A 26755-nucleotide genomic window follows, 5' to 3' on the forward strand; every position below is an offset into this window, starting at 1 on the left:
TGTTTTGTTAGTTAGATCACTTGTTGAACTCTTTGTCGTATTCGACAAGTTTGACGAGGATGGTGACCGGATTTTAACTTATTTATTTACAAACGGCACCTCAAAGATGGAGAGAAGTATCTGAGATATCTACTATTTGCCGATCTCAATCATGATGCTTAAAGTAGAAATGCGTGGAAGAAAGCAAAAATGTCTCTAGCCCATATAGCGCCTATTAAGCTAGTTCTATTAAGCGTGCGGTCGCAATGGAATCGGTACAAATGTAACAGGTTCATTGAAAGTGCCGAGGCCGCGGCGCCCACACCCTGTGCCATAGGTAAAGCCACCTCTGGAAAGAAGGAGTGACTCATACTCAACAATCCCTTCGTAGCTTTTTCTTCTGAGCTCCGAGTTGTGTTCTTTATCCTATTGAAAATGCGCAGGCGGGCGTTGAAAGTAATTGACAAGTAAGATTGACAAGCAATTATCATCAGACGATGTTCTCTATTTTTATACATTAATTATTAAAAGCAGTAAGTTTTCTACTCGTTTATTTATTTATTTGTATTACCTTCGAACTTTTTTCTAAATGTTCCAATTTCTAATGATTCTTTGTTCGAATCTGGGACCTCTCATGTGGTCCTATTTCATCAAGATCTTATCCCACTGGTTTTCGAATTATTCTTTATAATGCATATTTAATTGACTTTCGACTACTGATCATATTTTCAATTTATTTCATTAAAGACGAGGTTTTTTGTAAATATTTTATATTTATCATAACCTTTCCAGTGATGAAGACAGCAGACAGCAGTGCATTCCTGGATACGACACCGGGCGCCATATTACTTTTTCTGGTTACGGACGCTTCGCAATTTTGTTATTAAACATGCAGAGCATATTTCTTTGATGCATGACTTAACCGGTTCAGCGCCCATTCTAGTTCGTTACGGTTCGAGTAACAACTTCTCGTTACCTTAAAAAAAGAAGCTTTAAATTGCTTTTTTATGTTTTTTATGTTTACTGGTGGTAGGACCTCTTGTGAGTCCGCGCGTGTAGGTACCACCTCCCTGCCTATTTCTGTCGTGAAGCAGTAATTCGTTTCGGTCTGAAGGGTAGGGCAGCCGTTGTAACTATACTGAGACCTTGGAACTTATATCTCAAGGTGGGTGGCGCATTTACGTTGTAGATGTCTATGGGCTCCAGTAACCACTTAACACCAGGTGGGCTGTGAGCTCGTCCATCCATCTAAGCAATAAAAAAAAACTTAGTTTCTGTCTCATGTAGATATTAAATGGTTTGTACGCACATTTTTCTATTTATTTTTTATTACCGTTAGGTTTTATTTGTCTACCGAAGCCCATAGACAATACAATCTCAATGTCACTATCCAGCTTGAAACAGAAATTCCAAATTATAAATGGCACTGTAGGTATACTATACGCATGAGTGCCTAATGGCAGAAATAAGTGGGATGGTTGTATTTATCTGTGCGAACTCATAATGTCATTCCATCTGTAATTCAGAATATTGAGAAATATAAATAATAACCTGTAATAGGTTATTATTTATATTTCTCAATATTCGTTCATCGTGGAAGTCTTTTCGTAATTCATCAAGAATATATTTCCTTAGAAAAAATTGTTACTGTTTGCAGAATTTAAGCGTCGTTATAGCCTGAATGCGTGTTACCCAATTATTTATGCCAAAAAATTGGGATATAAGTACGCTTTTAATGGTTATTGCACCAGCTATCTAGATTGACTGCAATTCAGCGACAAACGTGCAATCATTTCGAGATTTAAGACGATTTTTTCTAAAGATTATATCAAATGAATAGCAAATATTAAAATCGCATTTATGATATCTCGTGCGAATGTAGAAAATGAATCTTTTGCTTTTTTATAACTGTCGCATCCCTGAATATGATTGCAAATATTAATTTATATTAATACTAGCGACCCGCCCTCGCTTCGCTACGGAAACATTAAATTTTATAATTAATAGCTGAGTCTCGCAATGTTACCCGCGGTTGTTTTCATACCGCGGGTGACGCCACGGGCGAAGCTAGTCTAAAAAAAGTAAGTTTTTTTCCCTACCTATGCTGATAGCCTTGAGAGGCTATTTAATTTTCAGCTTCGCCCTAACGTTTGTAGGTGAGCTCACGGGGCTCAAACCGGAGAGTTGCTAACACTGACCCTAGCAAGAGAAGTGCTTCGCAGAATCTACCACCGGATCGGAAACGCGACCCACTGAGAAGATCCGGCGAGAAACTTAGTTGGTTGTGTCTGTAGGTTAATTTACTCGTCGAGCCCTTCGTTGCAAGCGACGGGTTCGTGATGAGAACGATGATCCGTGCTTCAGGTACCTAAAAGCACCGTTAGTGGATGGGGAGGATCCTAAATGGCGTATTTTGGGCGACGTCGACTGCTTCATATTCGGTCCGCAGGATCGGGAATGACCAAGGCCTGCTGTTACATTGCCACCGGAGCCATCAACGACTTTTTTTTTTTTTTTTTTTTTTTTTTTTTTTTTTTTTTTTTTTTTTTTTTTTTTTTTTTTTTTTTTTTATGATTGAAAGATTACTGGTGGCCCGGAGGCCTTTCCAGTTTCACCAGGACAGGTGGGCGAGCAAAGGCTCAGCCAAGAGGGGTGGGATTTGCTAACAACTGCCCGAGCGCCTCCGAAGGAGACCTAACACCTCAAGAGCAATTGTTTCGCGAATGAATCTACTACCGGATCGGAATCGCGACCCGCTGAGAAGATCCGGCGAGAAACTCAGCGGGCTGATGCATGGGTTAGGTTGCACGTCGACCTCTTTGTCGAGTTCGACGAGTACGGTTACCGGGGTCCCTAAGCCTGCCCCTAGTATTAGTGCTGAAGGCATCTAATGCAAAGGTTATTGGATCCGATGGATCCGTAAGGACGTGTCTAGGGCGTCGACGGTGACTGGCTCCTGCATGATCAGGATTCGGGGAGTAGTCAGCGGCGGCAACGATAAGGCGATTATCATGACGCATAGCCTTATCGAAGTATCGTTCCGACGCTGACTTCATGTATTTCCGAATTGATTCGAGGCTCAGGTCGTCGTGTAGGTCAACGTTCCTCACGAACCACGGAGCCCCGACAGCTAACCTGCAAAAGCGGGATTGTAGGGATTGGAGGGTGTCTATGTGTGTGCGGGCCGCGTGAGCGAACACCACACTCGCGTAAGTCATGACGGGCCTTATGCAAGTTTTGTAAAGTGTCACCTTGTTCCGAAGGGACATTTTACTCCGCTTACAGATCATGGGGTAGAGTCTACCGAGAATAAACGCGGCACGGTCACGGACTGATTTTATATGCGGGCGGAATGTCATCGATGCATCCAGGGTAACGCCCAGGTACTTGACCTTCCTAGCCCAGGGTATGAGTTGTCTAAAGAGAGTAATCGGGGGTGTGAGATTCCTCCTCCTAATCCGGGAAGAAATCCGTGTGGAGCTTCCCCTCTGAAATAGCACCGCAGTACTTTTCGCAGGGTTGATGTCTATGCGCCATTTTCGGAACCACTGTCCTAGGGCTAGGGCTGCGCTCTGAAGCTTCTTCGCGATTAGGGACTTGTTTCTACTGGAATAGTAAACAGTCGTGTCGTCGGCGAATAAAGCTAAATGGGTCGGCGGCGACCGGGGAATATCGTTGACGAATAAGCTAAATAGGAGGGGTGAATCAACGACGTAATGAGTCACCATCGTCCTTGAACTATAACTCCTAAATCTCAGTAATATGTAGCTATTAACACTAAACATACCATAACGGTTCAAATGACCCATTTTGAACTTTTGCGTTGAAAATGCACGTATCATCTTATTGCTTTTGCACATTTGACTTCATGACCTTTTCTTACAAATTAATCTACATTATACAGCTAGGTATTAAGCTATTGTTTTTCTTTTATTTTGTTTATTTTGAGTAATACTTGTCGTAGGTATACCGTTATCTACCCGCTATGCTAGAAATAGGTACCAGTAAGCGTTGGTATGATTTTGCTTGGTGTTAAATTGTAAACAATTCAATTTCATTGACGGTATCTAAGCAGATATTGCATTTTTTGTCTTGAATCAAATTCATTACCGACCGTCTTTTTTGTTGCATGCCCACTTTTGCTCTAACTGGTTCTAGCTTCGATCAACAAGGTTCTTCGCTTTTGATCTTTGGGCGCCACCTTTAATCATCGTAGATCTAATAGATCTTTATCTGGTACCACTGAAGGTCAGTGTTGCCAGAAGGTTGCGAGTGTGCAATATAATTAGCACTTTTTTGAATACAGAAACGACCGATGTTATCTAAACGGCCTGGAGAATTCTAAAGCTGTCTGTATTGGTAGAAACAATTCAATGGCATTCGTTAAATGGTTTGATTTTTTTTTTGAAGGCAGAAGGAAAATGGGAATTGCGAACATGAACATTCAGACGCATGAACTCTTTTTTTGTGCGGTAAACTAAACGATAGGTACATTTTTCTAGGGATCTTGTAGACAACTTAGGAATAGTTTGGGAATATATTGAATAGTCCATTCAATCTATTCCCGGGCGTCATTAAGCAGGCCGAATGCAAGCAATGTTAGAGGAAGCTGGTGCAGAAACTGGACTAAGGTGGTCACGACCCTCAGTAATGAGGAAGCGACGAAGAAGAAGAAGAAGAAGATTGAGTAGGATATCCGAATAATATGGCTACCGTTAAACAATTATTAAACAAGTTTCCAGTTTTTACGGATAGATGTCGCTCTTTTAAACACAGAGTCTATTTAATTTCAAAGTTTTAGGTTAACCGATCGATATAAAGTTAATACTTTCTTACCGAATAAATATGCGTACGAGCTCACGGTCTAACTGTTGTTAAGCAGCTACAGTAGTATAGACATCACAACGTGACTGCCGCCCATCAAAGTCTGAATTGTATCAAGTAATGGCAGAAATAGACAAGAAACTTGTGAATATTATTTATAATACCTTCCCATATCGGCCTGCACACTAGAACAACAGTAAAACAAAGTCATTTAAAAGAAAAACACATGTAGACGGAGTATTTGTACAAAATTACTAATTTAAAATGGAGTACGTTATAATATAGCTGAGGAAAGCAAAAAATCACGTCCGCGGCAAACGTAAACACTCACATGCCAATAAATGGACGTTCAAGTGAAATAGGTCATTGGTCAGTCGGGATATTGTTTATATTAAACACATGTGTTCGTTGGCGGTAATACGAGTAGCGGGCGACCATCTTGGATTTTATAATGAGCGCGCCAATCGCGCAACGATTGGAACGAGGGAGGGCGGGAAAAAATAACTACAATCGAAAAAAACATTGACCGTTGATCTGTTTATTATTTTTTATTATTATTTTAAAACGGTTAACCTTATTTTAGACACAGTCGATGCCGAGCGGTTTTATTGGGTTATCAGTTCCAAAAAGATACACGTAAAACACAATATAACCTATATCTAGAACTCGAATATCTTTAATACAACTCACCAGGCATCACATGACCAGCAAGGAACCTGGCTACTGGATTACGATAGCGTCACCAATTAACCAACGACACCGCACGGTATTTGCTTTGTGCGCGCGCGTGCAGGTGTTCCGCGTGGTCAGTCCATCAATATGGATATCGTGAAGTGTAATAACTGTAACATAGTTATTTGTGAGCTATTGGCTTTTGTGCAAAATAAAGCTGATGTAATGGATGAAGACAGTATACTTCGTCTGTGTTCTACTGCGTTCACGACTGATGAAATCACACAGGCGAAAAAATTACTTTTCGAGTCTGTACAAACTACAACTCGAAGGGTACATAGAAAAGGTGAAGGAAAAAGTAAGCGAGATATGGAAGATATTCTATGTGTGATCAAAGAAACAGACCCTGATTTGGTACCTATTTTTGTGGCAAGGGACTTACATCGTCTTCCCCCGGTCACATTTGACCATATAGATGCCACGAGATTGTTAAGGGACATTATTAAACTGCAAGATAATGTGTTGTTTATAAAAGAAAACTATGCTACAAAAGAAATGGTTTTAAATCAAACTTCGGAGATATATGGAAACAAAAAGAGAGGGGCTGCTATTTTACAAGACAGTTTTGATTGCAATAGTAGTCCAGTTGGTCTTCCGCATATTTCAACGGAAGAATTTCAAACCGATTCAACGGATATCATTCATACTTCTTGCATTGACAACACAAAGACTCAACGCCCGGTGGCTCACTTACTGTCATCTGATTCGCTCGCACGCAAGGTAACATGTCATAGTGGCCTCTCACTTTCGCGTCCAACTGAGCGGCTGAGCGGAGAAAACGGTTCTGGAGGTAGGCGATCGGCGGTGTCGCCTGTACGTGTAACATCGCGCCCGGCGAGAACCGAGGTGAGTCAGCCTAGCAGCAACTCATATGCTGAGGCGGCTGCGCGCGTGCCTCGGGCTTCGGAGGTAGCGGGTTCGAGTACTAGTGCGAGTAATGGGAAAATTTGCAAAAATGATGACTGGGTCCTGGTGCAACGAAGGCGTAATAAGAACAGATTCACTGCAATGACGGGAAAAGCGGATAGTCATTACAATACATTTAAAGCGGCAAATACGAGAATACCGTTTTATATATATAATGTTGATATTAATTGCATGACGGAAGATATTTCTAATTATATTATGAGCAAGACCGGTGTTGACGTGCAATTAGAGAAAGTAAATATGAAATTTAAAAAAGATTACGGAGGGTACAAGTTTATGATACCTAAGGATAAATTATCGATATTTATGGATGAGAATTTATGGCCTTGTGGGGTATCTTACCGCAGGTTTGTACAGTATAATAAATATGGGAAAACAAGTGATGAACAAAAATTAATTACTTAAAATGGATAAAGATAACCACAAGACATATAAAATTATGAGCTTCAACTGTATGAGTCTAAAGAGGTCTATGGATTGCATACGGCTACTGAGTAAGAAGGTGGATGTAATGGCACTCCAAGAAACATGGTTATTACCAACCGAAGTACCTGATCTGGGGTTGTTAAACAAAGACTTTTCTTATTTTGGTAAATCAGCGATGGACAATAGCAGTGGGTTATTGCGCGGCCGTCCTTACGGTGGCGTAGGCCTATTATGGAGAAATGATTCATTTCAATCGGTGTCTGTGATCCCCTGTGCGAGTGAGCGTATTGTCGCGATCAAAGTGTGTGTCGCGGATCGGTCTATGTTATTTTTTAGTGTATATATGCCTACTAACGAACTTGATCATTTATGTGAATTTGTTGAATGCCTCAGTGAAATATCTGCTATAGTTGAGAATGAACATGTTGAATCTATATATGTGTTAGGAGATTTTAATGCCCATCCTGGCAAATTATTTGGAAATGAAATGTTAAGTTTTTGTGCGGAGCAGAATTGGCTATGTGCGGACATTGAGAGACTAGGTATTGACTCTCAATCATATACTTACACTAGCGATGCGCATGGTACCTGTTCGTGGCTCGACCATTGTTTAACTAGTGTGGCCGCGTGGCGGACAGTAGTAAACGTAAAAATACATTATGATGTTTTCTGGTCAGATCATTTTCCATTGGAGGTCGAATGTAATCTTGAAAGAGTTAGATCCATGACTATTCCGCCTAATATTAGTAATGTAAATAAAATTATATGGGGTGAACGCACAGGAGATCAAATTGATATGTATTTTAAATATTGTAATGATAAATTGAAATTAATAGATTTTCCTCTAGAATTGAACAAATGTTGTGATAAAATGTGTACTAATGTGAATCATCAATCTGTTATAAATAATTTTTATATGTGTATTATTAATGTTTTAACTGAAGCCTCTATTAACTGTTATGATAATTTTAGTAATAAGTGTGAAATAACCCATAGGGGTATTCGACCATTGATTGGGTGGAACAAGCACGTCCGCAGTGCTCACCGGGTGGCTAGACAAACTTTTCTTTGCTGGGTGTGGAACGGGAAACCTCGGAAAGGAACTGTGTATAGGGATATGGTGGAATCGAGAAAAATATTCAAAAAACAGCTTAAATTTTGTCAAAACCATCAGGAACAAATAAAAATGAATATTCTTGCCACAAAACACGAACAAAAAGACTTCCGAGGTTTCTGGAAACAAACAAGGAGATTGAGTCCAAAAGCTGGTATCCCGGTGAGCATTGATGGCGAGTGTGAGCCTGTGAGGATTGCTAATCTGTTTAGAAACCATTTCAGGGTACAATCACCCGGTCAGTTAAGTAGAGGTGCTGATGCTGGGGTGGTGGACCCGAGTCGACCCTCGCATGTACCACCTCGGATAACAACGAAGGAAATAACTAAAATTATAATGAATATGACTAAGGGTAAGTCTCCCGGTCATGACCACCTCAGCATTGAGCACTTTCAACACGCCGGTCCGCATTTACCTAGATTGCTAGCGCTCTTATATACCTTCTGTATCAGACATTCGTATCTGCCCGGGGCGTTAATGAGAACGGTCGTTGTCCCGATTTTAAAAAATAAAACAGGCGACGTATCGGATCGTAACAACTATCGGCCGATCTCCCTGGCAACCATAACTGCTAAGGTACTCGATGCAGTGCTCGAGCGGCAGGTGAGTGATCATCTTACATTAAGTGATGCTCAGTTCGGTTTTAGACCGATGTTATCTACCGAGTGTGCAATCCTGTCGCTAAAGCATGTGGTGGGATACTACACGGAGAGGAATACGCCTGTTTATGCAGTGTTTCTCGATCTTTCGAAGGCTTTCGACCTAGTCAGGTACGACTTGTTGTGGGGTAAGTTGAGGCAGACGGGTGTACCGGGACCTTACGTGGACTTGTTCTCCCATTGGTACGAGTATCAGACCAATCAGGTAAGATGGTCAAACACACTTTCGGAGGAGTACAGGTTGGAATGCGGGGTGAGGCAGGGGGGCTTAACCTCACCGGCGCTTTTCAACCTGTATATTAATGAGTTGATCGAGGCACTCGGTGAGGCACGTGTCGGCTGCTCGATTGATGGTCACTGTGTGAACAGCATCAGTTACGCTGACGACATGGTGCTGTTGAGCCCATCGATCGGTGCTCTCCGGCGGTTGTTCTCCATCTGTGAGAGGTACGCGGAATCTCACGGGCTCCGCTATAATGTTAAAAAAAGTGAACTGCTCGTCTTTAAGGCAGCAAAGACAAAACCGAGTTATGTGCCACCAGTGACGCTCGGAGGTACTCCACTGAAGAGGGTTACTGAGTTCAAATACCTTGGCCATATTGTAACTGAGCACCTTAAAGATGATGCAGATATTGAAAGGGAACGGAGAGCGTTGGCTGTCCGCTGCAGTATGCTGGCCCGCAGGTTCTACCGTTGTACCGCACAGGTTAAGGTAACCTTGTTCAAGGCGTTTTGCCAGTCCTTATATACCTGTACCCTGTGGGTTCGATATGCGCGGCGGACATACAATGCTCTCCGAGTGCAATATAATAATGCTTTCAGGATGTTGTTGGGGCTCCCGCGGTACTGTAGCGCATCAGGTATGTTTGCGGATGCTCACGTGGATGACTTTTCATCAATCATCCGCAAACGAACGGCCTCACTGATGCGTGGGGTTCGTGCGAGTACTAATAATATCCTGATGGTTATAGGTAATAAACCCGAATGTGCTGTTTTGAGACACTGGGTTCATATACATACCCATATACCAGGTGCCTCAAAGCAGCGCAGATTTATGAATTAAATGTATAAATGTTTTAATTGCTAATTTTAATTTTAATTTTAATTTTACTAACCATAGTTCTAAGTATTATTCAACTTACAACATATGGACTTGAGAGGGTCTGAATTAAATGAATTTTATTTTTTTTTTTATTTATTTATTTTATAAATTTTATTCTCTTGTTACAATCGTCATGGGAACAGTTACTGTTTTAATATAATGGCTAATTGTATTAATATAGACCTTCAATGAAATTAATAACAATTTTAATGAAATAACAATTGACGTCTGTCAAGCTTCACGCGCTACTTTTTCAACTTTAGATAAGAGTTTCACGGTCCAAACGCTCTCACAAACTCGATTGTGCCAGTGTTCGAATCCCACAGGCACGTTTCCCTCTCTACCGGGTATCCGTAAATGGATTGCCCAGCGTTAAAAAAAAAAAGGCACGTACAAAATTTACTAAAGAAACTCGCGTTCACCATTTACCTACTTCTTTAATGATGATGATGATATTAATTTATCCCTAATGGGAAAGGCAAAGTACTTTAGTCCCTTACTTCTTTATGTTATAAGAGACAGTTTATTTTGACAAATGACAATCACTGATGGCAGTGACGTATAATGCTTATTAGTGTTTTTTTTTTCTTATGATTCTCCAAATCTCACAGACTCTACCAGGAAATATAATCTGCAGTCACTTTTTTGTTTTTAATTTATCTGTGCACACAGATGCAATTTGCATTTACGTCAATGCAACTTCCAAAACCAAACCGTCTAGTCTGTTGACCGTTTTGTTTTGTTTTGTCGTCTCGGATAGCAAAATTAAAATTTGTCAAGGAATAAGAGAATCGTAAGCGCCAATTAAAAGACATTGGTCATAGCACTTTTTGTCGACAACGAAGATTTCACTGTATTTGAAGTGTGAAACGTTGTATACATATTACCTACTTATGAGCTTTAGGTACGGCAAAGCATCATTATCCCGGACATTTTTTTTTTTATGGTGGGTTGGTTTTTTTTTGCCTACCGATGTTAGTAGCCTTGAGAGGCTATATCAGCATTACCCTAGCATGTAGGTGAGCTCGTGGGGTTCAAACCGGAGGTGTTGCTAACACTAGCCCTAGCAAGAGCAGTGCTTCGCAGAATCTACCACCGGAACGGAAACGCGACCCACTGAGAAGATTCGACGAGAAACTAGACCTAGAAACTAGAAACAAGAACCTACTCACAAGAGGTCCTATCACCAGTAAAACCGGTAATTCATCGGGTGTGCCATGACTTTGTTCACCTAGACTGTACGGGAGAACATACGTCAGACGTGGAGTCGAAGTAGGTATTACGTATGACGGCTGTCCCGCCTTACGAACAAAACTCCTAGCAGAAATTTTCAGGATGGCTTTGTTTTCCTACCTATTTTAGTAATTCGAGGTTATGCTAGATTCACGGAACAAGTGAGTGAGCTCACGGGGCTCTAACCTGAGGACTTTGCTAACACTAGCTCTAGCAAGAGCAGTGCTTCGCAGAATCTACTACCAGATCGGAAACGCGACCCAGTGAGAAGATCCGGCGAGAAACTCAGTGGGCTCTGTTTGAGCGGCACGATGTACGTACCTACTAGTGTGTACCGACACAATAGTCCTCTTTCCGATCACTCGATTACAGTTGAGGTAGGTTTTGATATGATTTTCTTATATTCAAATCAATTGAATTACGATCAGCCGATTGATTAAAATTTTATTACGTCAATGACATACGAAATATCTCTCTAGATTTCGTTAATTAATTTATGGATAATAAATACGAATTTGTAAAACTAAGCGGCATTAAATATGCGTATACTGGAAAGAGTTACTTGAATGATGTAAGTGAAAATTGAGTGATGAGTAAAAAAAATTTGAGATTAAATAAAAATTGGTATTTATCAGGTATTGATTTAGTAATTTAAGTGATTCGCGGGGCTCTGCTAGATGCAGGCGGCTTTTTTTTTCCTACCTAAGCTGATAGCCTTGAGATGTAAGATGTAGGTGAGCTCACGGGGCTCAAACCGAAGTGATGCTAACACCGACCCTAGCAAGAGCAGTGCTTCGCAGAATCTACCATCGGATTGGAAACGCGATCCATTGAGAAGATTCGGCGAGAAACTCAGTGGGCTGTGTCTGTGGGTTAATTCGCTCGTCGAATCCTTCGTCGCAAGCGACGCCGACGGGTTCGGTGAGGCCGGTGACCAGTGCTTGTGGTACCTAAAAGTACCGTTAATGGATCGGGAGGATTCGTAATGACATGTTTTGGGCTATGCAGACGGCGAGGACCGGTCAATATGACGAGGATTGGGGGATGCCTATGTCCAACAGTGGACATCGGTGCCCTGAACAAAAGATTCAGTAATTTAAAGATGATTAAAAATTCTGGACATTTCAGTCATTCAGAGATGATTAAAAATCATGGACATTGCGCAATAATCGCGTGGGGCATACTTTATCAGCGCGTTAAAATACTCTCACACAATACACACAAACTCATCGCTTTCGCTAAAAAACAATCGATCAAGTTAATCTTTCCTACTATTTTGTTAATTATCAACTAATCGACCTTGCCTAAGACATTCCTAAATTCCTTAACTACGCAATCGTTAATAATCACGTCTATTTACACTTTCCCTGAGAAACGTTAACGAGGTCGCCGTACACGATGCGTAATGTACACCGAACAATAAATTAAAAGCGTTCGCTTCCCAAAACCGAACGTTAAACGTTGCACGACGCGGACCGAACAGTTTCGATACTTTAAAAGCGTTACGCGCTTCATTGACAACTCGTAATGTTACATATTAAATAATTAAAATAAAATTAACGAAACAGCTATTTACAACGTTTTCAAACGAAGCGTGAATTTCGAAATGACGCGTCAGGAGCAGCAGCTATCTCATCAATGATAGCGTACGGTTTGGCAACGTCGCCTCGCTCACCTGGCGTTACCTGCGCAGTGTCAACTGGGGGCGAGCACGCCAGCCAGTGGCACTCGATCCACCGACCGGACAGACGCGCTTGTCTCGAGCTGCCCTAATTCAAATTAACTCCCAAAATATTCCATCAAAAACGTTTATCGCCAACAAAACTTAGTTAAAACATTAAGGCGGCTATCGGAGCGTGCGAAGTGGAAAACAATAACGCGTGTGACACATTAATAGGACATTCAAAATTTCGGTATCGCTCAAATACAAAGCTGGCTTCGTACGTACGTACGGTGGCGCCGGAGTCCTGTTTCGCGAATACGTCCGTCAATGTGTTAAGTGAGTTAATACTAGGTTTTCACCGACAGCGGAAATAGCTTACGTAGCCGGGCTAGCGGTAAAACGACGTCCGCGCCGCACGCGACTTCTTGTTCCATGTTGGGTAACCGTCAGGTTTCTAAAAGGTGCTTTCGGCGCGTTTGAGAACGTATTCAACGAGCACGGAGCGTGGATTTTTCTGATTCGGTTCGCGGGCCACGGTACGGACCTGACACTAGCCTTAACGGGCCTCGTTAGAAAGCCACCGCGGAAATTCGAACATGGTTAAAAGATCGTTTTAGATAGACAGCTCAGAGTATTAGCCACGAATGGACTGATCGTAGAACAGTAAGTTTGTGTACGAACGATAGTCGGAGGGGCTGTGTTGGAGTGTGTTAGCGCAGTGCATGGCGCCATGATCAACGGTGGTTGGGTTTGCGCCCTGCATGTGCGCACCGCAGGGCTAGGCGGAGCGGCGCTCGGCTCCGACGAGGAGGAAATCGTCTACCTAGCGTATGTCGTCATCGACGTGCCCACCAATCAGGTAAGAGAGACATAACACCACCAAAAAAAACAACAACTCAATTAGTGTGATCAATGAAATTAACACAGTCCTAATTAAGTCTTAACCAATATGTTAAGAGAAATCAATTTTGTTTCGTACCACTACGGTTGCGAAAACGGGGCCCGGTGGCTTAAAAGGCACACGTCGTACGCCTTTCGATATTAATTGTATTTCTAAAATGGAATCATGACGTTTATATTTGGATATAAAATACGGCAGATACATCCATATATATACCTATTAAAGATATACCTACTGTTCTGAGAAAGTGGAATATTTTAACCGTCTCCAATATGTGTTTACAATATGTAAATGCAAAAAAAACGAAACCAGTCTTCGGAGACGGCAGTGTAGCGTGTGACTATCTGTGCACAGATATGTGTTTCTAAAATAAATTATAAAAAAAACTAGAGAAAAATATCTTTAAACTGTTTCTAAGTGACTGTAGCAGAGGTTTGGTCATTAGAATCCTCGTATAAGATCTGAATTGGTTTCTAGTTTCGAACATTAAATATTTGATTGTTTTAATAAACTATTGAAAAGCCAAAAAGAAAAAAGATTTACAAAATTATCCTTACAAATTCGTAAAACTTCAAATAAAAATTGTCTAAAATTTCAAGACTACCAAAATATAATAACGAATCGACTTTAATTAATTCAAGACGAGCAATTGAAATGATGAAAATGAAGGCACACATTTTACTGACTCAATTCGCCCCGCTAACGAATACAGACTTGTAAAATTCCGTCCAAGCGTCTTAATTTTATTTACATGAGTTCTACAATCGCGTAGAAAATGGTTATTGAAAATTGTAGCATTATATGCGGCTTTTGGGAATCGTAGACATTTCTTTAAATTTTATGTTATTACTTAGATGGGTGGACGAGCTCACAACCCACCTGGTGTTAAGTGGTTACTGGAGCCCATAGACATCTACAACGTAAACGCACCACCCATCTTGAGATATAAGTCCTCAGATCTCAGTATAGTTACAACGGCTGCCTCACCCTTCAAACCTTCAGACATTATAAAAACTAACTTTTATCCTTTAATCACACGGAAGATTGTGACAACAGACCGTAAAAACAGTGGAGTATTCGAAACGTCAGAAAGAATATAATGAACATAAAAAATCGCGAGATTAAATCGTGAAGGTAGTTTAAAATATTGTTAAACGTAACTTCTCGGGATCTTCCAACAAGTCCACTGTAAAAGTTTCAGTAAATGACCACCATTTTACTGAGATTATACTTCATCCCATATCATCTCATTTCATTTCATTTCATTTCACTTCATGCCATCTTTCATAATATTTAACTTCATATCATCTCATAATATCATTTTCATATAAAAAAAGTTACGTATTATTAAAATTAAAATAAGACTTGACCTAAAGGTATTAGTTACCAGGTCATAAAATCCCATAAAAAAAGATTTTTAAATGCAAGATTTAAAAAAAGATTTAAAATTTAACTCCTATATTTAAAAGGAAGCCAATAATTTTTTTTTTCTCGAGAATTCCATCTAGCATTGTTGGTTAATTTAATTTAGTTAATCTTTTTTTAGTCTACCTATTCGCTGGTAGCCTAAGGGGCTATTCTAGTTACGTGCAGAGGGGTTGGTGAGCGCATGGGCTCAACCTGAGATAATTTGCTAACAGTATACCTAGCAAGAGCAATGGCAAATTGGAAGCAAGGTTCAACCCTATTGGAGTTGCATATAGAGATGAATTTCGACTAGCATTATGTCGCTTACATCTCTTCTCCTTTTTCTACAAATCAAATTGTAACAGGGCTTAAAAAGCAGCAGTGAATAAGCTGTTTGCGCCGCCGGAATTATCAATTTTCTTACACCACCCTCATTTGGCGTCATTGTTAGTAAATATTTATTTATTTATTATTTATTTATTTGAGAATGATCAGGTGATATTTACGGGTAGAATTCACATCTATAAAAGAACGAATGTTTGTTCATGATCGGTGTGGCACCCTCCTATTCAATCGAATTGAAACTTTATACAGTTCAGGGAAGGGGTTTTTTTCTTAATATTATCACCACGGATGACAGGTGGTGCGTGAATAATTTTTAAAACTGTGTTTTCACGCTTTTAGCGATATTTGTATATACAGTCTGTAACGTTTCAGACATCTGTATATAACGAAAAAAACTGACCTAAGCTACCTGTAAAATTTAAATTATTAATGTTCCATTTAAATATTCTAGAACCGTCCTAAGGAGATATACAATAGCAATAAAAAAAGGTTAAAATAAGCGTAGCTTCGATATAGAAATCGAGTGCTCTGAGGAATTCTCCTTGCAATTAACTCCGTTATCTTCCGGTGGCTTTGGTCAAGACAACAAAAAAATACCCTATGTTACAACGATACAGCGTATTTTCGCCTGTACATTAATAACGCTTTTCCGGCTTTTCATTATGAGCCGAAGGAACAATATTAATTTGACAGGTTTTTGTTCTATCAGCTATTATCTATCGGTTCGTCTGTATCTCTCTCTATTCGTCGCATGAGGCGACCGTTCGCCGGATTACAGGCGTACAAAGGATCATAATTATATTTAAAAGATCACTAAATCTAAATCAAGCTATACCTACACAAATCTCGACGGGTGATCTCATATTTGTCGTAAGCTAGTCGTAATATTTAGGAATCTATACTTTCATATCGTTTTCCCACGAGAAATTACATTGATTTTTTTTTTGATCGCATATATGAAGCCGCGGTAAGAGCTAGTAAGAAAAGTCTTAAACAAAAGAAAACATAATTTGTTAGAATAGATTCAAAATTATTTTTATGCTTTAATTTCGCTTTTCTTACTGTCATTACATTTCTTTCTGACATTTTAAATATAGTCACAGTTATTTTTAAATCAGAATATCACGCTAACAATTAAAAACGCGATTTTTATGATTAGCGAAAACCGAAGAAAATGCTTGTTAGGATCTTTGGAGGTAGCAATAAAATCACTGTTTTTCATTGGTCTAAAAGGGTTTATTTTTATTATAAATGAACTACTTACAATACTTACATAATTCATAGATAGTTTTGGCACGAAATGACGTCACCGGTCGTAACTATCTACTTACTCTTGTGGGAATCATCCTCACATTGATGACGTAAGCGCTCTGTTTAGATAATTTGCGCGCCAATGTCGAAAAACGAATGGTCGCTCGGTAAGTCGAAATTCGGCTATAATTCATTTAAAATAAAAGCTTGAACATTATAAAGGGTCTATTGTCGAAGACTATTATCATATACATACCTCTGTAATAACAAATTTCGCCAAGACTACATTATAGATAAATCTTATACCTTTAAACGAGCAATTCTTGTATATAATCTGAATCTCGGACACGGCTCCAACGATTTTCATAAAATTTAGTATACAGGGAATTTGGGGGGCGATAAATCGATCTAGCTACGATTTATTTTCAGAAAATATTGTTTTATTCGTGTTTTCAATAATCAACTTTATCGATAATCAACTTTATGACTCTTCCCGACATCTATTGGCGAATAATAATACTATTTTTCTTAATTGAGGGCAACTAACCGCTTTAAAGACACAAAAAGATGGCGTTATCAAAAAAAAAAACGAGCAAAGCTCGGTCATCATCTAGTAATATTGAAGACAAACAATATTAATTTATTCTCAATTTGACCACAGACTTTAACAATATACAAAAGAGTATACATGCGTGTGTGTGTAATGTTTTTTTTCGTGTATTAATGAACCTATCGTTTATGCACAATTAAAAAAAATTGGCATTCTGCACTCTTTCTCTATATTAACTATACCTAAGTGTGAAAAATTTCATACTCCTCCGTTCGCGCAATTTTCGTAAAAAGCGGTACAAAGTGTTTGCTTCGCGTATTAATACTTAGATAAAACATGTCTGATTTTCCATAAACACGTACAAGTAAGTACGTAACGACTTATTTTTTAAATTGAAAAATTAACAAAGCAGCTTAAATAATAACGTTACGTAGAATTGTGTTCTTGAATTAATTAATTCTACGATCATTCTGTGTGTACAACGTGTATCTGATGCTATTGTTATATTGAGCTATATGTGTATATGAAATTATATATTAGAATCAGTGTAATTAAAATAACCGATTTATTTACATCAAAGAACGCCTCGCGAGGTTATTTACGATAAGTTGAATACTAATTTGTGACTTAATAAAAAAAAAAGATGGCGTTCGACAATCTAATTACAGAGAGAGATAGACAGTAGGTAAATTACAAATATTTTATTTAAATTAAAAAGAAAACAAAGGTACAAACCGAATGGGTTTGATTTTTTAATTCAAACTACTTAAATGTCTGATATAATGTATAATATAAATAAACACTGGTGGTAGGACCTTTTGTGGGTCCGCACGGGTAGGTACCACCACCCCGCCTATTTCCGCCGTGAAGCAGTAATTGCGTTTCGGTTCGAAGGGTGGGGCAGCCGTTGTAACTATACTGGGATCTTAGAACTTATATCTCGAGGTAGTACATATGTACATAGTTGTTACAGTGGTAGTCTCTATAGATTTGTATTTAATTTTATCTCTATGTTCTATTCTGTTTTATTTTATTGCTTAGATGGACGAGCTCACAGCCCACCTGGTGTTAAGTGGTTACTGGAGCCCATAGACATCTACAACGTAAATGCGCCACCCACCTTGAAATATAAGTACTAAGGTCTCAGTATAGTTACAACGGCTGCTCCACCCTTCGAACCGAAAGGCATTACTGCTTCACGGCAAAAATAGGCAGGGTGGTGGTACCTACCCGCGCGGACTTACAAGAGGTCGAGAGATTGGAGGGGCATTGGTCATAATGAACAATGCCCTTCCAATCCCACCAGATACACAGCTTTACGCTATCGAAAGTATACTAGTTTGAAGGGTGGGACAGCAATCGTAAAATATCGGCTAACACCATATAAGGCCGTTAATTCTGGCTATTAGTGTAATAAAATCCATTAGACACGTCCTTACGGATCCATCAGATCCAATAACTTTTGCATTAGACGCCTTCAGCTCTAACACTAGGAGCAGGCTTAGGGACCTCGGTAACCGTACTCGTCGAACTCGACAAAGAGTTCGCCGTGCACCCTAACCCATGAATCAGCTCGCTGAGTTTCTCGCCGGATCTTCTCAGCGGGTCGCGATTCCGATCCGGTAGTAGATTCATTCGCGAAGCAGCTACTCTTGAGCTGTTAGGTCTCCTTCGGAGGCGCTCGGGTAGCTGTTAGCAAATCCCACCCCTCCTGGCTGAGCCTTTGCTCGCCCACCTGTCCTGGTGAAACTGGAAAGGCCTCCGGGCCAACAGTAACCCTTCAATCATAAAAAAAAACCATTAGAACTCCTCTACTCGTTTAGAAGCTTAAGTTTAAGCTTCGATAGTAGCAACAAGTTGTTCGCAGTGTGCTACCGTGAATAAAGCTAACAGATAAGCTAATTCAGGTGCTATTTCAAGGGTGAGATGGTCGTTATTCCTATGCAACCCTGACCGACCTCATGTTGATTAGTGATTGTACATATTCGTTTTTTTTTCTTTATTTTCCCCTACCTATTCGTTGGTAACCTAAGGGACTATTTCAGCTACGCGCTCACTCAACCTGAGAGAATTTGATAAGACTAGCTCCAGCAAGAGCAGTGCTTCACAGAATCTACTACTGGATCGATTCGTATCCTTCTTGAGTGAGCGCAGGTCTCCTCAACAAAGCAAAGTTCGTCCATATTGAATATATCGATAAATATATATCGTTCGCTTCTTTAAGAATATAATAATACTAGCTGGCCCGGCAATCGTTGTTTTGCCCTATAAATTATTTATAGGAAGGATAAATAACCTAGATACCGACTGCAGCGCCATCTGCCGGGCTGATTTGTGAATCTAAATCATCCAGGGTGCCATCTAAACTCATACAAAAAAAAAATCATTCAAATCGGTCCAGCCGTTTAGGAGGAGTTCAGTGACAAACACGCACAGAAGAAATATAATATAGGTATATTAGCCGTAGGTACTCGCCCGCTTTGCTGGGCATTTAAAATTAACATTATTATTTATTATCATTATTATTATTAGGGAGTCCAACACTCATATAAATATGAGCCTATCCGTTAAGTACATGTATTTTCTACAAGGATACCAAGTTTCAAGTCAATCGGGTGTATGGTTCAGTAGTTATAACGGAGCATCCGTAAAAACCACTGTAGATTTTTAAATTAAGATAAGAACAATTGAAAAGCCGGTAAAATTCCGATGTCAGATTATGAGTTGTAATCGAAACATTACCGTACAAGGAAAAAGCGGACAGCATCAGATTTTTAGATTGAAAAAAACAACAATACAAACAATAATATGTACCTATATACATCAATAGGTCCGTGAGTATTTTAGTGTTCAATCGATTTATAGCATCCACAATATCGACGTTAAGTTTTTGCTCAATCATCGTAATTTATTGCAAGGATTTATTAAAAACTATATAGGGACTGGTGGTAGTACCTCCTGTGAGTCCGCATGGGTACGTACCATCACCCTGCCTATTTCTGCCGTGAAGCAGTAATGCGTTTCGGTTTGAAGGGTGGGGTAGCAACGGCTATGCACATCAGGCGTCTTATCTTTTACGCCACGACAACCTCAGAGAAAATGCGATCTTAAAATAACAATGGGTCGACAACTTTGTTAGCTAACAAAATACTCTTTGCATTAGAACTGTTTGCTTTCACGAAAACGAAGACAGTGCTGAGCGACATCGCCGAGATAAAAAAAAAAAAACGCGAATATGTTGCTTTAACCCACAGACACAGCTCACTGAGTTTCTCGCCGAATCTTCTCAGTGGGTTGCGTTTTCGATCCGGTGGTAGATTCTGCGAAGCACTGCTCTTGCTAGGGCCAGTGTTAGCAACACTCCGGTTTTAGCCACGTGAGCTCACCTGTATGTTAGGGCGAAGCTGAAATAGCCTCTCCAGGCTATTAGCATAGGTAGGAAAAAAATATTCAAATGCGTATGAAACCAATACCTGGGAACTAACTGTACTCGATTCACTTAAATACGGATCGACTGAGCCCCGTGGACTCGTGTGCCGTGTTATAGTTTACAAAACATGGATATACTAACCCAGTTTCAATAGGAAATGATGAGGTCGATTAATCCTCTTCCAGCTTCGGGATATCGGTACAGATAAGATGCCTAGCCCGTTGCTTACTGTATAACGCGAATATTACCTAGGTACTTGGAGATCGGTCTTTGTCTTTTTGCCACAGGTCGGTGGTTTTAACTCATTCGTTGCACTATACTTGAGACCTTAGAACTTATATCTCAAGGTGGGTGGCGCATTTATGTTGTAGGTGTCTATGGGCTCCAGTAATCACTTAACACCAGGTGGGCTGTGAGCTCGTCCACCCATCTAAGCAATAAAAAAAATCAATCGTAGGAAAAAAAGAAAAGAAAGGGAACGGTAATATTTGAAAAAAAATTATACCGAGTGTTTTAATCAGACGTTACAAAGATACATCTAGGTTTTTTTATTGTGTTTTTATATGTATCTTTTAGATTACTTATATATTAGAAATTAATTATTTCAATTGTTACCAGGTCACAAAATCTTATAGAATAATAATTTCACATTCAAAGAGAATTTTATTGATGATATTCAACCAATAGTAATTCAGAAAAACAATAGTTAAATAATCAATAATAGAATCAATAGCGAACTATATTATATATTCTATATTTATTCTGTCTATTATATAACTATATTCTATATTTAGAATCAATAGTTCGCTATTTGGAATTCGAATATACATATTTTGTTTATTTTATTATAATATATTTTATTTCGAATTTATTTAGAATCTTATTTAGTAACTATTGCTACTATATTTTTACTATTTAGTAACTATTTCTGGTGGTAGGACCTCTTGGGAGTCCGCACGGGTAGGTACCACCACCCCGCCTATTTCCGCCGTGAAGCAGTAATGCGTTTCGGTTCGAAGGGTGGGGTAGCCGTTGTAACTATACTGAGATCTTAAAACTTATATCTCGAGGTGGGTGGCGCATTTACGTTGTAGATGTCTATGGGCTCTAGTAACCACTTAACACCAGGTGGGCTGTCAGCTCGTCCATCCATCTAAGCAATAAAAAAAATAAAAACCAAATAAGAAAAATCGATCGACATCGACAAATAAAGGTGAAATTAGTATTCAACTAGTTTTTATCCTTTTTAAGAAAAGAAAAAAAAAGCGAACATAAAGGGATCAGCAAAAATATACCTATATGTTCATTTTTGAACGAAGTAATAGGAGAGTGTGGAACGTCAATATCATCTTTACACAGGTATTTTAGAGCCGTATTTATCTTGGTCTCTTTCGTACTCAGTTTAGGGTGCTGTTGTAGAAAAGAGACAGCAATAAAAAAAACCTGTTCTTGAAAATGGTGGACAACCGCATCTCGTCAAGAAAATTTAACAGTACTAACTGCGACAGTAACATATAAATGCACAAGAAGCAAAACCATAAAGCAATATTTGTGAGAAGCTTGATGTTTACGTTTTAAGAGATTTTAGCCTTTATTCCAAAGACATTAAGTTCTGTTCTTTAAGATCATAACAAAACTCATTAGTTTTCAATGATCGTAAACAATTATTTTAAGTGAGTTTGTAAATATTGAAAAACTTGTTTGCGTGTTTTGTATAGTTAGGCGGCAAAATGATTCCACACTTTTTATTATATTATTTAGGATGTCTAATTAAAAACAAAATGTTTATTATACTCAATAAATTTGAGGTTAAATTTCATACTCTGTGGTTGCACGTCAACAGAATTATAATTCATAAGTTCAATGCTGATTTAGTTTTATAAATTCCTATGTCCATTTATAGAATCCCCCAATCCTGATCACGCAGGAGCAAGTCACTGTCATCGCCCTAGACACGTCCTTACGGATCCATCAGATCCAATAACTCTTGCATTAGATACCTTCAGCTCTAACACTACGAGCAGGCCGAGGAGCCCCGGTAACCGTACTCGTCGAACTCGACAAAGAGGTCGACGTGCAACCTAACCTATGCATCAGCCCGCTGAGTTTCTCGCCGGATCTTCTCAGCGGGTCGCGATTCCGATCCGGTAGTAGATTCATTCGCGAAGCAGTTGCTCTTGAGTTGTTAGGTCTCCTCCGAAGGCACTCGGGCAGCTGTTAGCAAATCCCACCAATTCTGGCTGAGCCTTTGCTCGCCCACCTGTCCTGGTGAAACTGGAAAGGCCACCAGTAATACTTCAATCATAAAAAAATACCTTATTCGGTGTCTTTAAAAAGGGCTCAAACATCAATTCATTTACGTAAAATAAATTAGCAGTTCCATAGGTTTATGGTATAAGCAAATAAAACATTTAATTTATCTTGGCGCTTCTGATAAAATTGTATAATTCTTTAGATTCTGTACTTTGGACGATGATTCAATGGTTTCACACATAATCTTGTAAGATAATTCGTATTTTTTTTGCGACTTATCCATTATTTTGTTGAGGCCATCTTCGTACATAATTTTGACAGTTGCGTAATTTTGACAGCTAGGTGAAGTTGAAAATTGAAAATGTATTTCTAATTTTTTAAGTAGTGAGTAAGGCATCCTGGCCCTTCGGATCCCTTCGGATAAGACTTCAATTTATATTTCACAATAAAATCATAAGGTTTGAAGTTTGGGACTTGAAACTTTGAGGTATACGACAAATGAAGGATCTTCAACCGAGCGGGTGTAATCGCGCGATAGATCGATGGTCCGATTGTTGTTGTTCGGAACTTATATATATATATATATGTATATGTAAGCCTATCTTTCGCTCACTATCTATGTAGCTGTCGCTACACGTAATTACGGATCCTCCCGGTCCATTAACGGTGCTATTAGGTATCTCAAGCACCTGTCACCGTCGCCTGCGACGCCGAACCCGTCGCCTGCGACGATGGGCTCGGTGAGTAAATTAACCCGTAGACACAGCCTACTGAGTTTCTTGCCGGATCTTTTCAGTGGGTGGCGTTTTCGATCTGGTGGTAGATTCTGCGAAGCACTGCTCTTGCTGGGGCCAGTGTTAGCAACACCTTCGGTTTGAGTCCCGAGAGCTCATCTACACGCTAGGGTATTGCTGAAATAGCCTCTCAAGACTATCAACATAGGTAGAATTTTTTTTGTCGTAAACAAAATTCACGCATCTATCAAATGGTGTTGTATGATGATATAGCTACCACATTTATAAACGTGGATGTGGCTTCTCCAAAAAGTTCACTGAAGTCAAAAAACAATCGTCCACCTTCATGACAACCACTGTTACAGATAAAGATCCATCTCATACCGCTCCATAAAATTTTCACGTATAACATAATAATAATAATAATATGTATTTAAAAAGACCTGGAAGCCAGACCTGGAAGCGCATTGCCTGGAGGGCGGTTGTCGGGAGCATGGGCGACCTAACAGGTCCTACTGCACATACAGCGTCAACGCAACCACGACCACTCTGACAAGAGTGTCTGACTGAGAAGAAGAGATTTAAAAAGAAAAGAAAGAATGAATAAATAAATTTGTGTACTTTAATAACAAAATACAGTTCAATGGACGTACATATTAAACCATGTTCCTTATGATTTTATGTCAATAATAGACAATCATATTCTTGATAACATTTATCAGTCGTATCAGCTGGAATTGAGATAATCAGATAACGGCATGCGGTTGCCAACTAACGTTCTGTCAGGGAAGCTTGCTGTTTCATGTTTTTGTACGTAACGGATAGAGAGGTGATTTCTTTTTTAATACGCTTTTATTAGCTTCAGACGTATGTATGTAACGGAACCTTTGAACATGATTTTGACCCCCTTCAAATCGTGCGATTAACTCGAAATTTGATATACTTATTAAGGACCGATGACAATTCAATATTTAAAAAATAAATAAAATAAAAACATTGAAAAAATTGAAATTTCAACTAAAAAATTAAAAATTAATTTTAATAAATTTGGGTTAAAAATAGTGTAAGAAAAAATTATTTTATTGTAAAAAAAAGCGTGGGGTGCATGGTATCAGTAGTTATAAATATTTTATGAACAGATATGAGTAGAAGGGTTATTTGAATAATATCCTGAAAAGTACACCACGATTTTTTACAATAAAATCATTGTTTCTCACACTATTTTTAATTCAAATTTATTGAAATTTATTTTCTATTTTTAAGTTGGATTTTCCAGAAAAGCGTATTTTGTTATAATAGTTTTTTTCTGGCGGAGTGGTCGTGGATATGTATTGTCTTATTGCTCGGTTGCAGCTTTTGCGAGGCTTCTCCGTCTCTCTCTATTTGTGGCGGTGTGTGTATACTCAATATATTTTTTCCTACCTATGCTGTTAGTCTTGAGAGGCTATTTCAGCTTCGCCCTAACATATAGGTGAGCTCACGGGGCTCAAACCGGAGTGTTGCTAACACTGGCCCTAGCAAGAGCAGTGCTTCGCAGAATCTACTACCGGATCGGAAACGCGACCCACTGAGAAGATCCGGCGAGAAACTCAGTGGGCTGTGTCTGTGGGTTAATTCGCTCGTCGAGCCCTTCGTCGCAAGCGACGGGTTCGACGAGAACGGTGATCGGTGGTGCAGGTGAATAGGTAATGTGCCTTCACCATTCTTTTACTGATATAACACGTTTGCCTGGACAAACACTGAATTAATCAAAACAAATAAAAAACAAAACACACAATTGCGCTCCTTGCGTACCCGCCAAAAATTCTTCAATCAATTCTAAAATGGCTACCGTTTTAAAAAAAGAAATTAAGGGATTTTATGACCTGGTAACTAAGACCTTTAGGTCAAGTCTTATTTTAATTTTAATTTTTATTATTATGACAGTTTTGAACGTTTCTCAAATATTAAGTCTGTCCTTTTAAAATAGAAGGTCACTAAGAACAGTTACACCTTACTAACCAACTCTCGAGGACTCTAAGATGTACCACGTTTAATTATAGTCATTGAATACCCCGTCTATCCGCTTAAAGAAACATGGAGATATGAATATGAGTTATTATTACTTTTTATTGCTGAATCTTAACGAGCATTCGTGACTTTTGTTTACAAAGCAAACAGTGTATTATCTTGCACCTATTTATGTGAAGATTGTGACTTCGAGACCGATATAACTAGTTATGTTTCGTCCAACTTTGTATATACATAATTTCAACTAATAAATTAAAGAAACGATAAATTAAATATTGGTCAATAAATTTTAAGAAAAAATTAATGATTTTTTAAGCACATTTAATTTTGATAGATGTCGTTAATGTAGCTACTTTGTTATTGTTTTTGAAAGTTTATATCGATATGGAAAATTATTATTTTTAGCCCTTTCAATGGTTTACTAAAATAGAATAATGATTAAACAACTGAAATTAAAGTCCTTTTGCTTGTATCACGCGACATGATATGTTGCACAGATTAGTTTGTCGAAAGGACTACTGGTGTGTTACACGTTCGCTGATGGCATCAGTGCCAGAAATTATCCTTGATTAACCGACTACAACTAAACAGAGCTAAAGATAAACAGAGGACGATCTCACAGCCCACCTGGTGTTAAGTGGTTACTGGAGCCCATAAACACCTACGACGTAAATGCGCCACCCACCTTGAGATATAAGTTCTGAGGTCTCAGTATAGTTAGGTACAACGGCTGCCCCACCCTTCAAACCGAAACGCATTACTGCTTCACGGTAGAAACAGGCAGGGTAGTGGGACTTACCCGCGCGGACTCATAAGAGGTCCTACCACCAGTATAAGTCCATCTCCATCGATACCCGTGCAAACGAACAAACAAAGCTATAAATCATCACCTTTTATATTAGATTAGGTACTTAAGATCGCTTTTGTACTTCGCTACTAAAATCGTTTATGAATCCATTTTAATAGCATATAATTTTGAAAATGTTTATTTCCGTGTAAAATAAAAGACATTCGTATGGGAGTCTTGAGGTATTTCTTTAGATATATTTCGGAGAAAAATGTGAGTGATATTATAAGGAGCCCAAATTCCTTTTCAATCATTCCCAATGCAAGTTTTTTTTCTTTTTCTTTGATGGGTGGACGTGCTCACAGCCCACCTGGTGTTAAGTGGTTACTGGAGCCCATAGACACCTACGACGTAAATGCGCCACCTTC

The 26755-nt window shown here is 39.1% G+C and overlaps 2 protein-coding genes across 3 annotated transcripts in view; both read left to right on the top strand.

Annotated features, from left to right (window-relative positions):
- The first annotated feature begins 6868 nt into the window (after window positions 1-6868).
- Window positions 6869-9847, top strand: LOC119630066 (uncharacterized). Its single transcript, XM_038018156.2, has one exon. The coding sequence runs from the start codon at window positions 6869-6871 to the stop codon at window positions 9722-9724; it is 2856 nt and encodes a 951-aa protein (XP_037874084.1). The 3' UTR covers window positions 9725-9847.
- A 2662-nt stretch (window positions 9848-12509) lies between these two features.
- Window positions 12510-26755, top strand: part of LOC101740369 (RNA-binding protein fusilli) — a 139358-nt gene continuing 125112 nt past the window's right edge. For both annotated transcript variants that reach the window (XM_038018197.2, XM_038018196.2), the window contains exon 1: window positions 12510-13518. In XM_038018197.2, the coding sequence (XP_037874125.1) occupies window positions 13390-13518 (129 nt within the window). In that variant the 5' untranslated portion in view covers window positions 12510-13389. The remainder of the gene's footprint in view (window positions 13519-26755) is intronic.

The sequence above is a fragment of the Bombyx mori genome, chromosome 20 (assembly GCF_030269925.1).
Source record: "Bombyx mori chromosome 20, ASM3026992v2".
Taxonomy (NCBI): domain Eukaryota; kingdom Metazoa; phylum Arthropoda; class Insecta; order Lepidoptera; family Bombycidae; genus Bombyx; species Bombyx mori.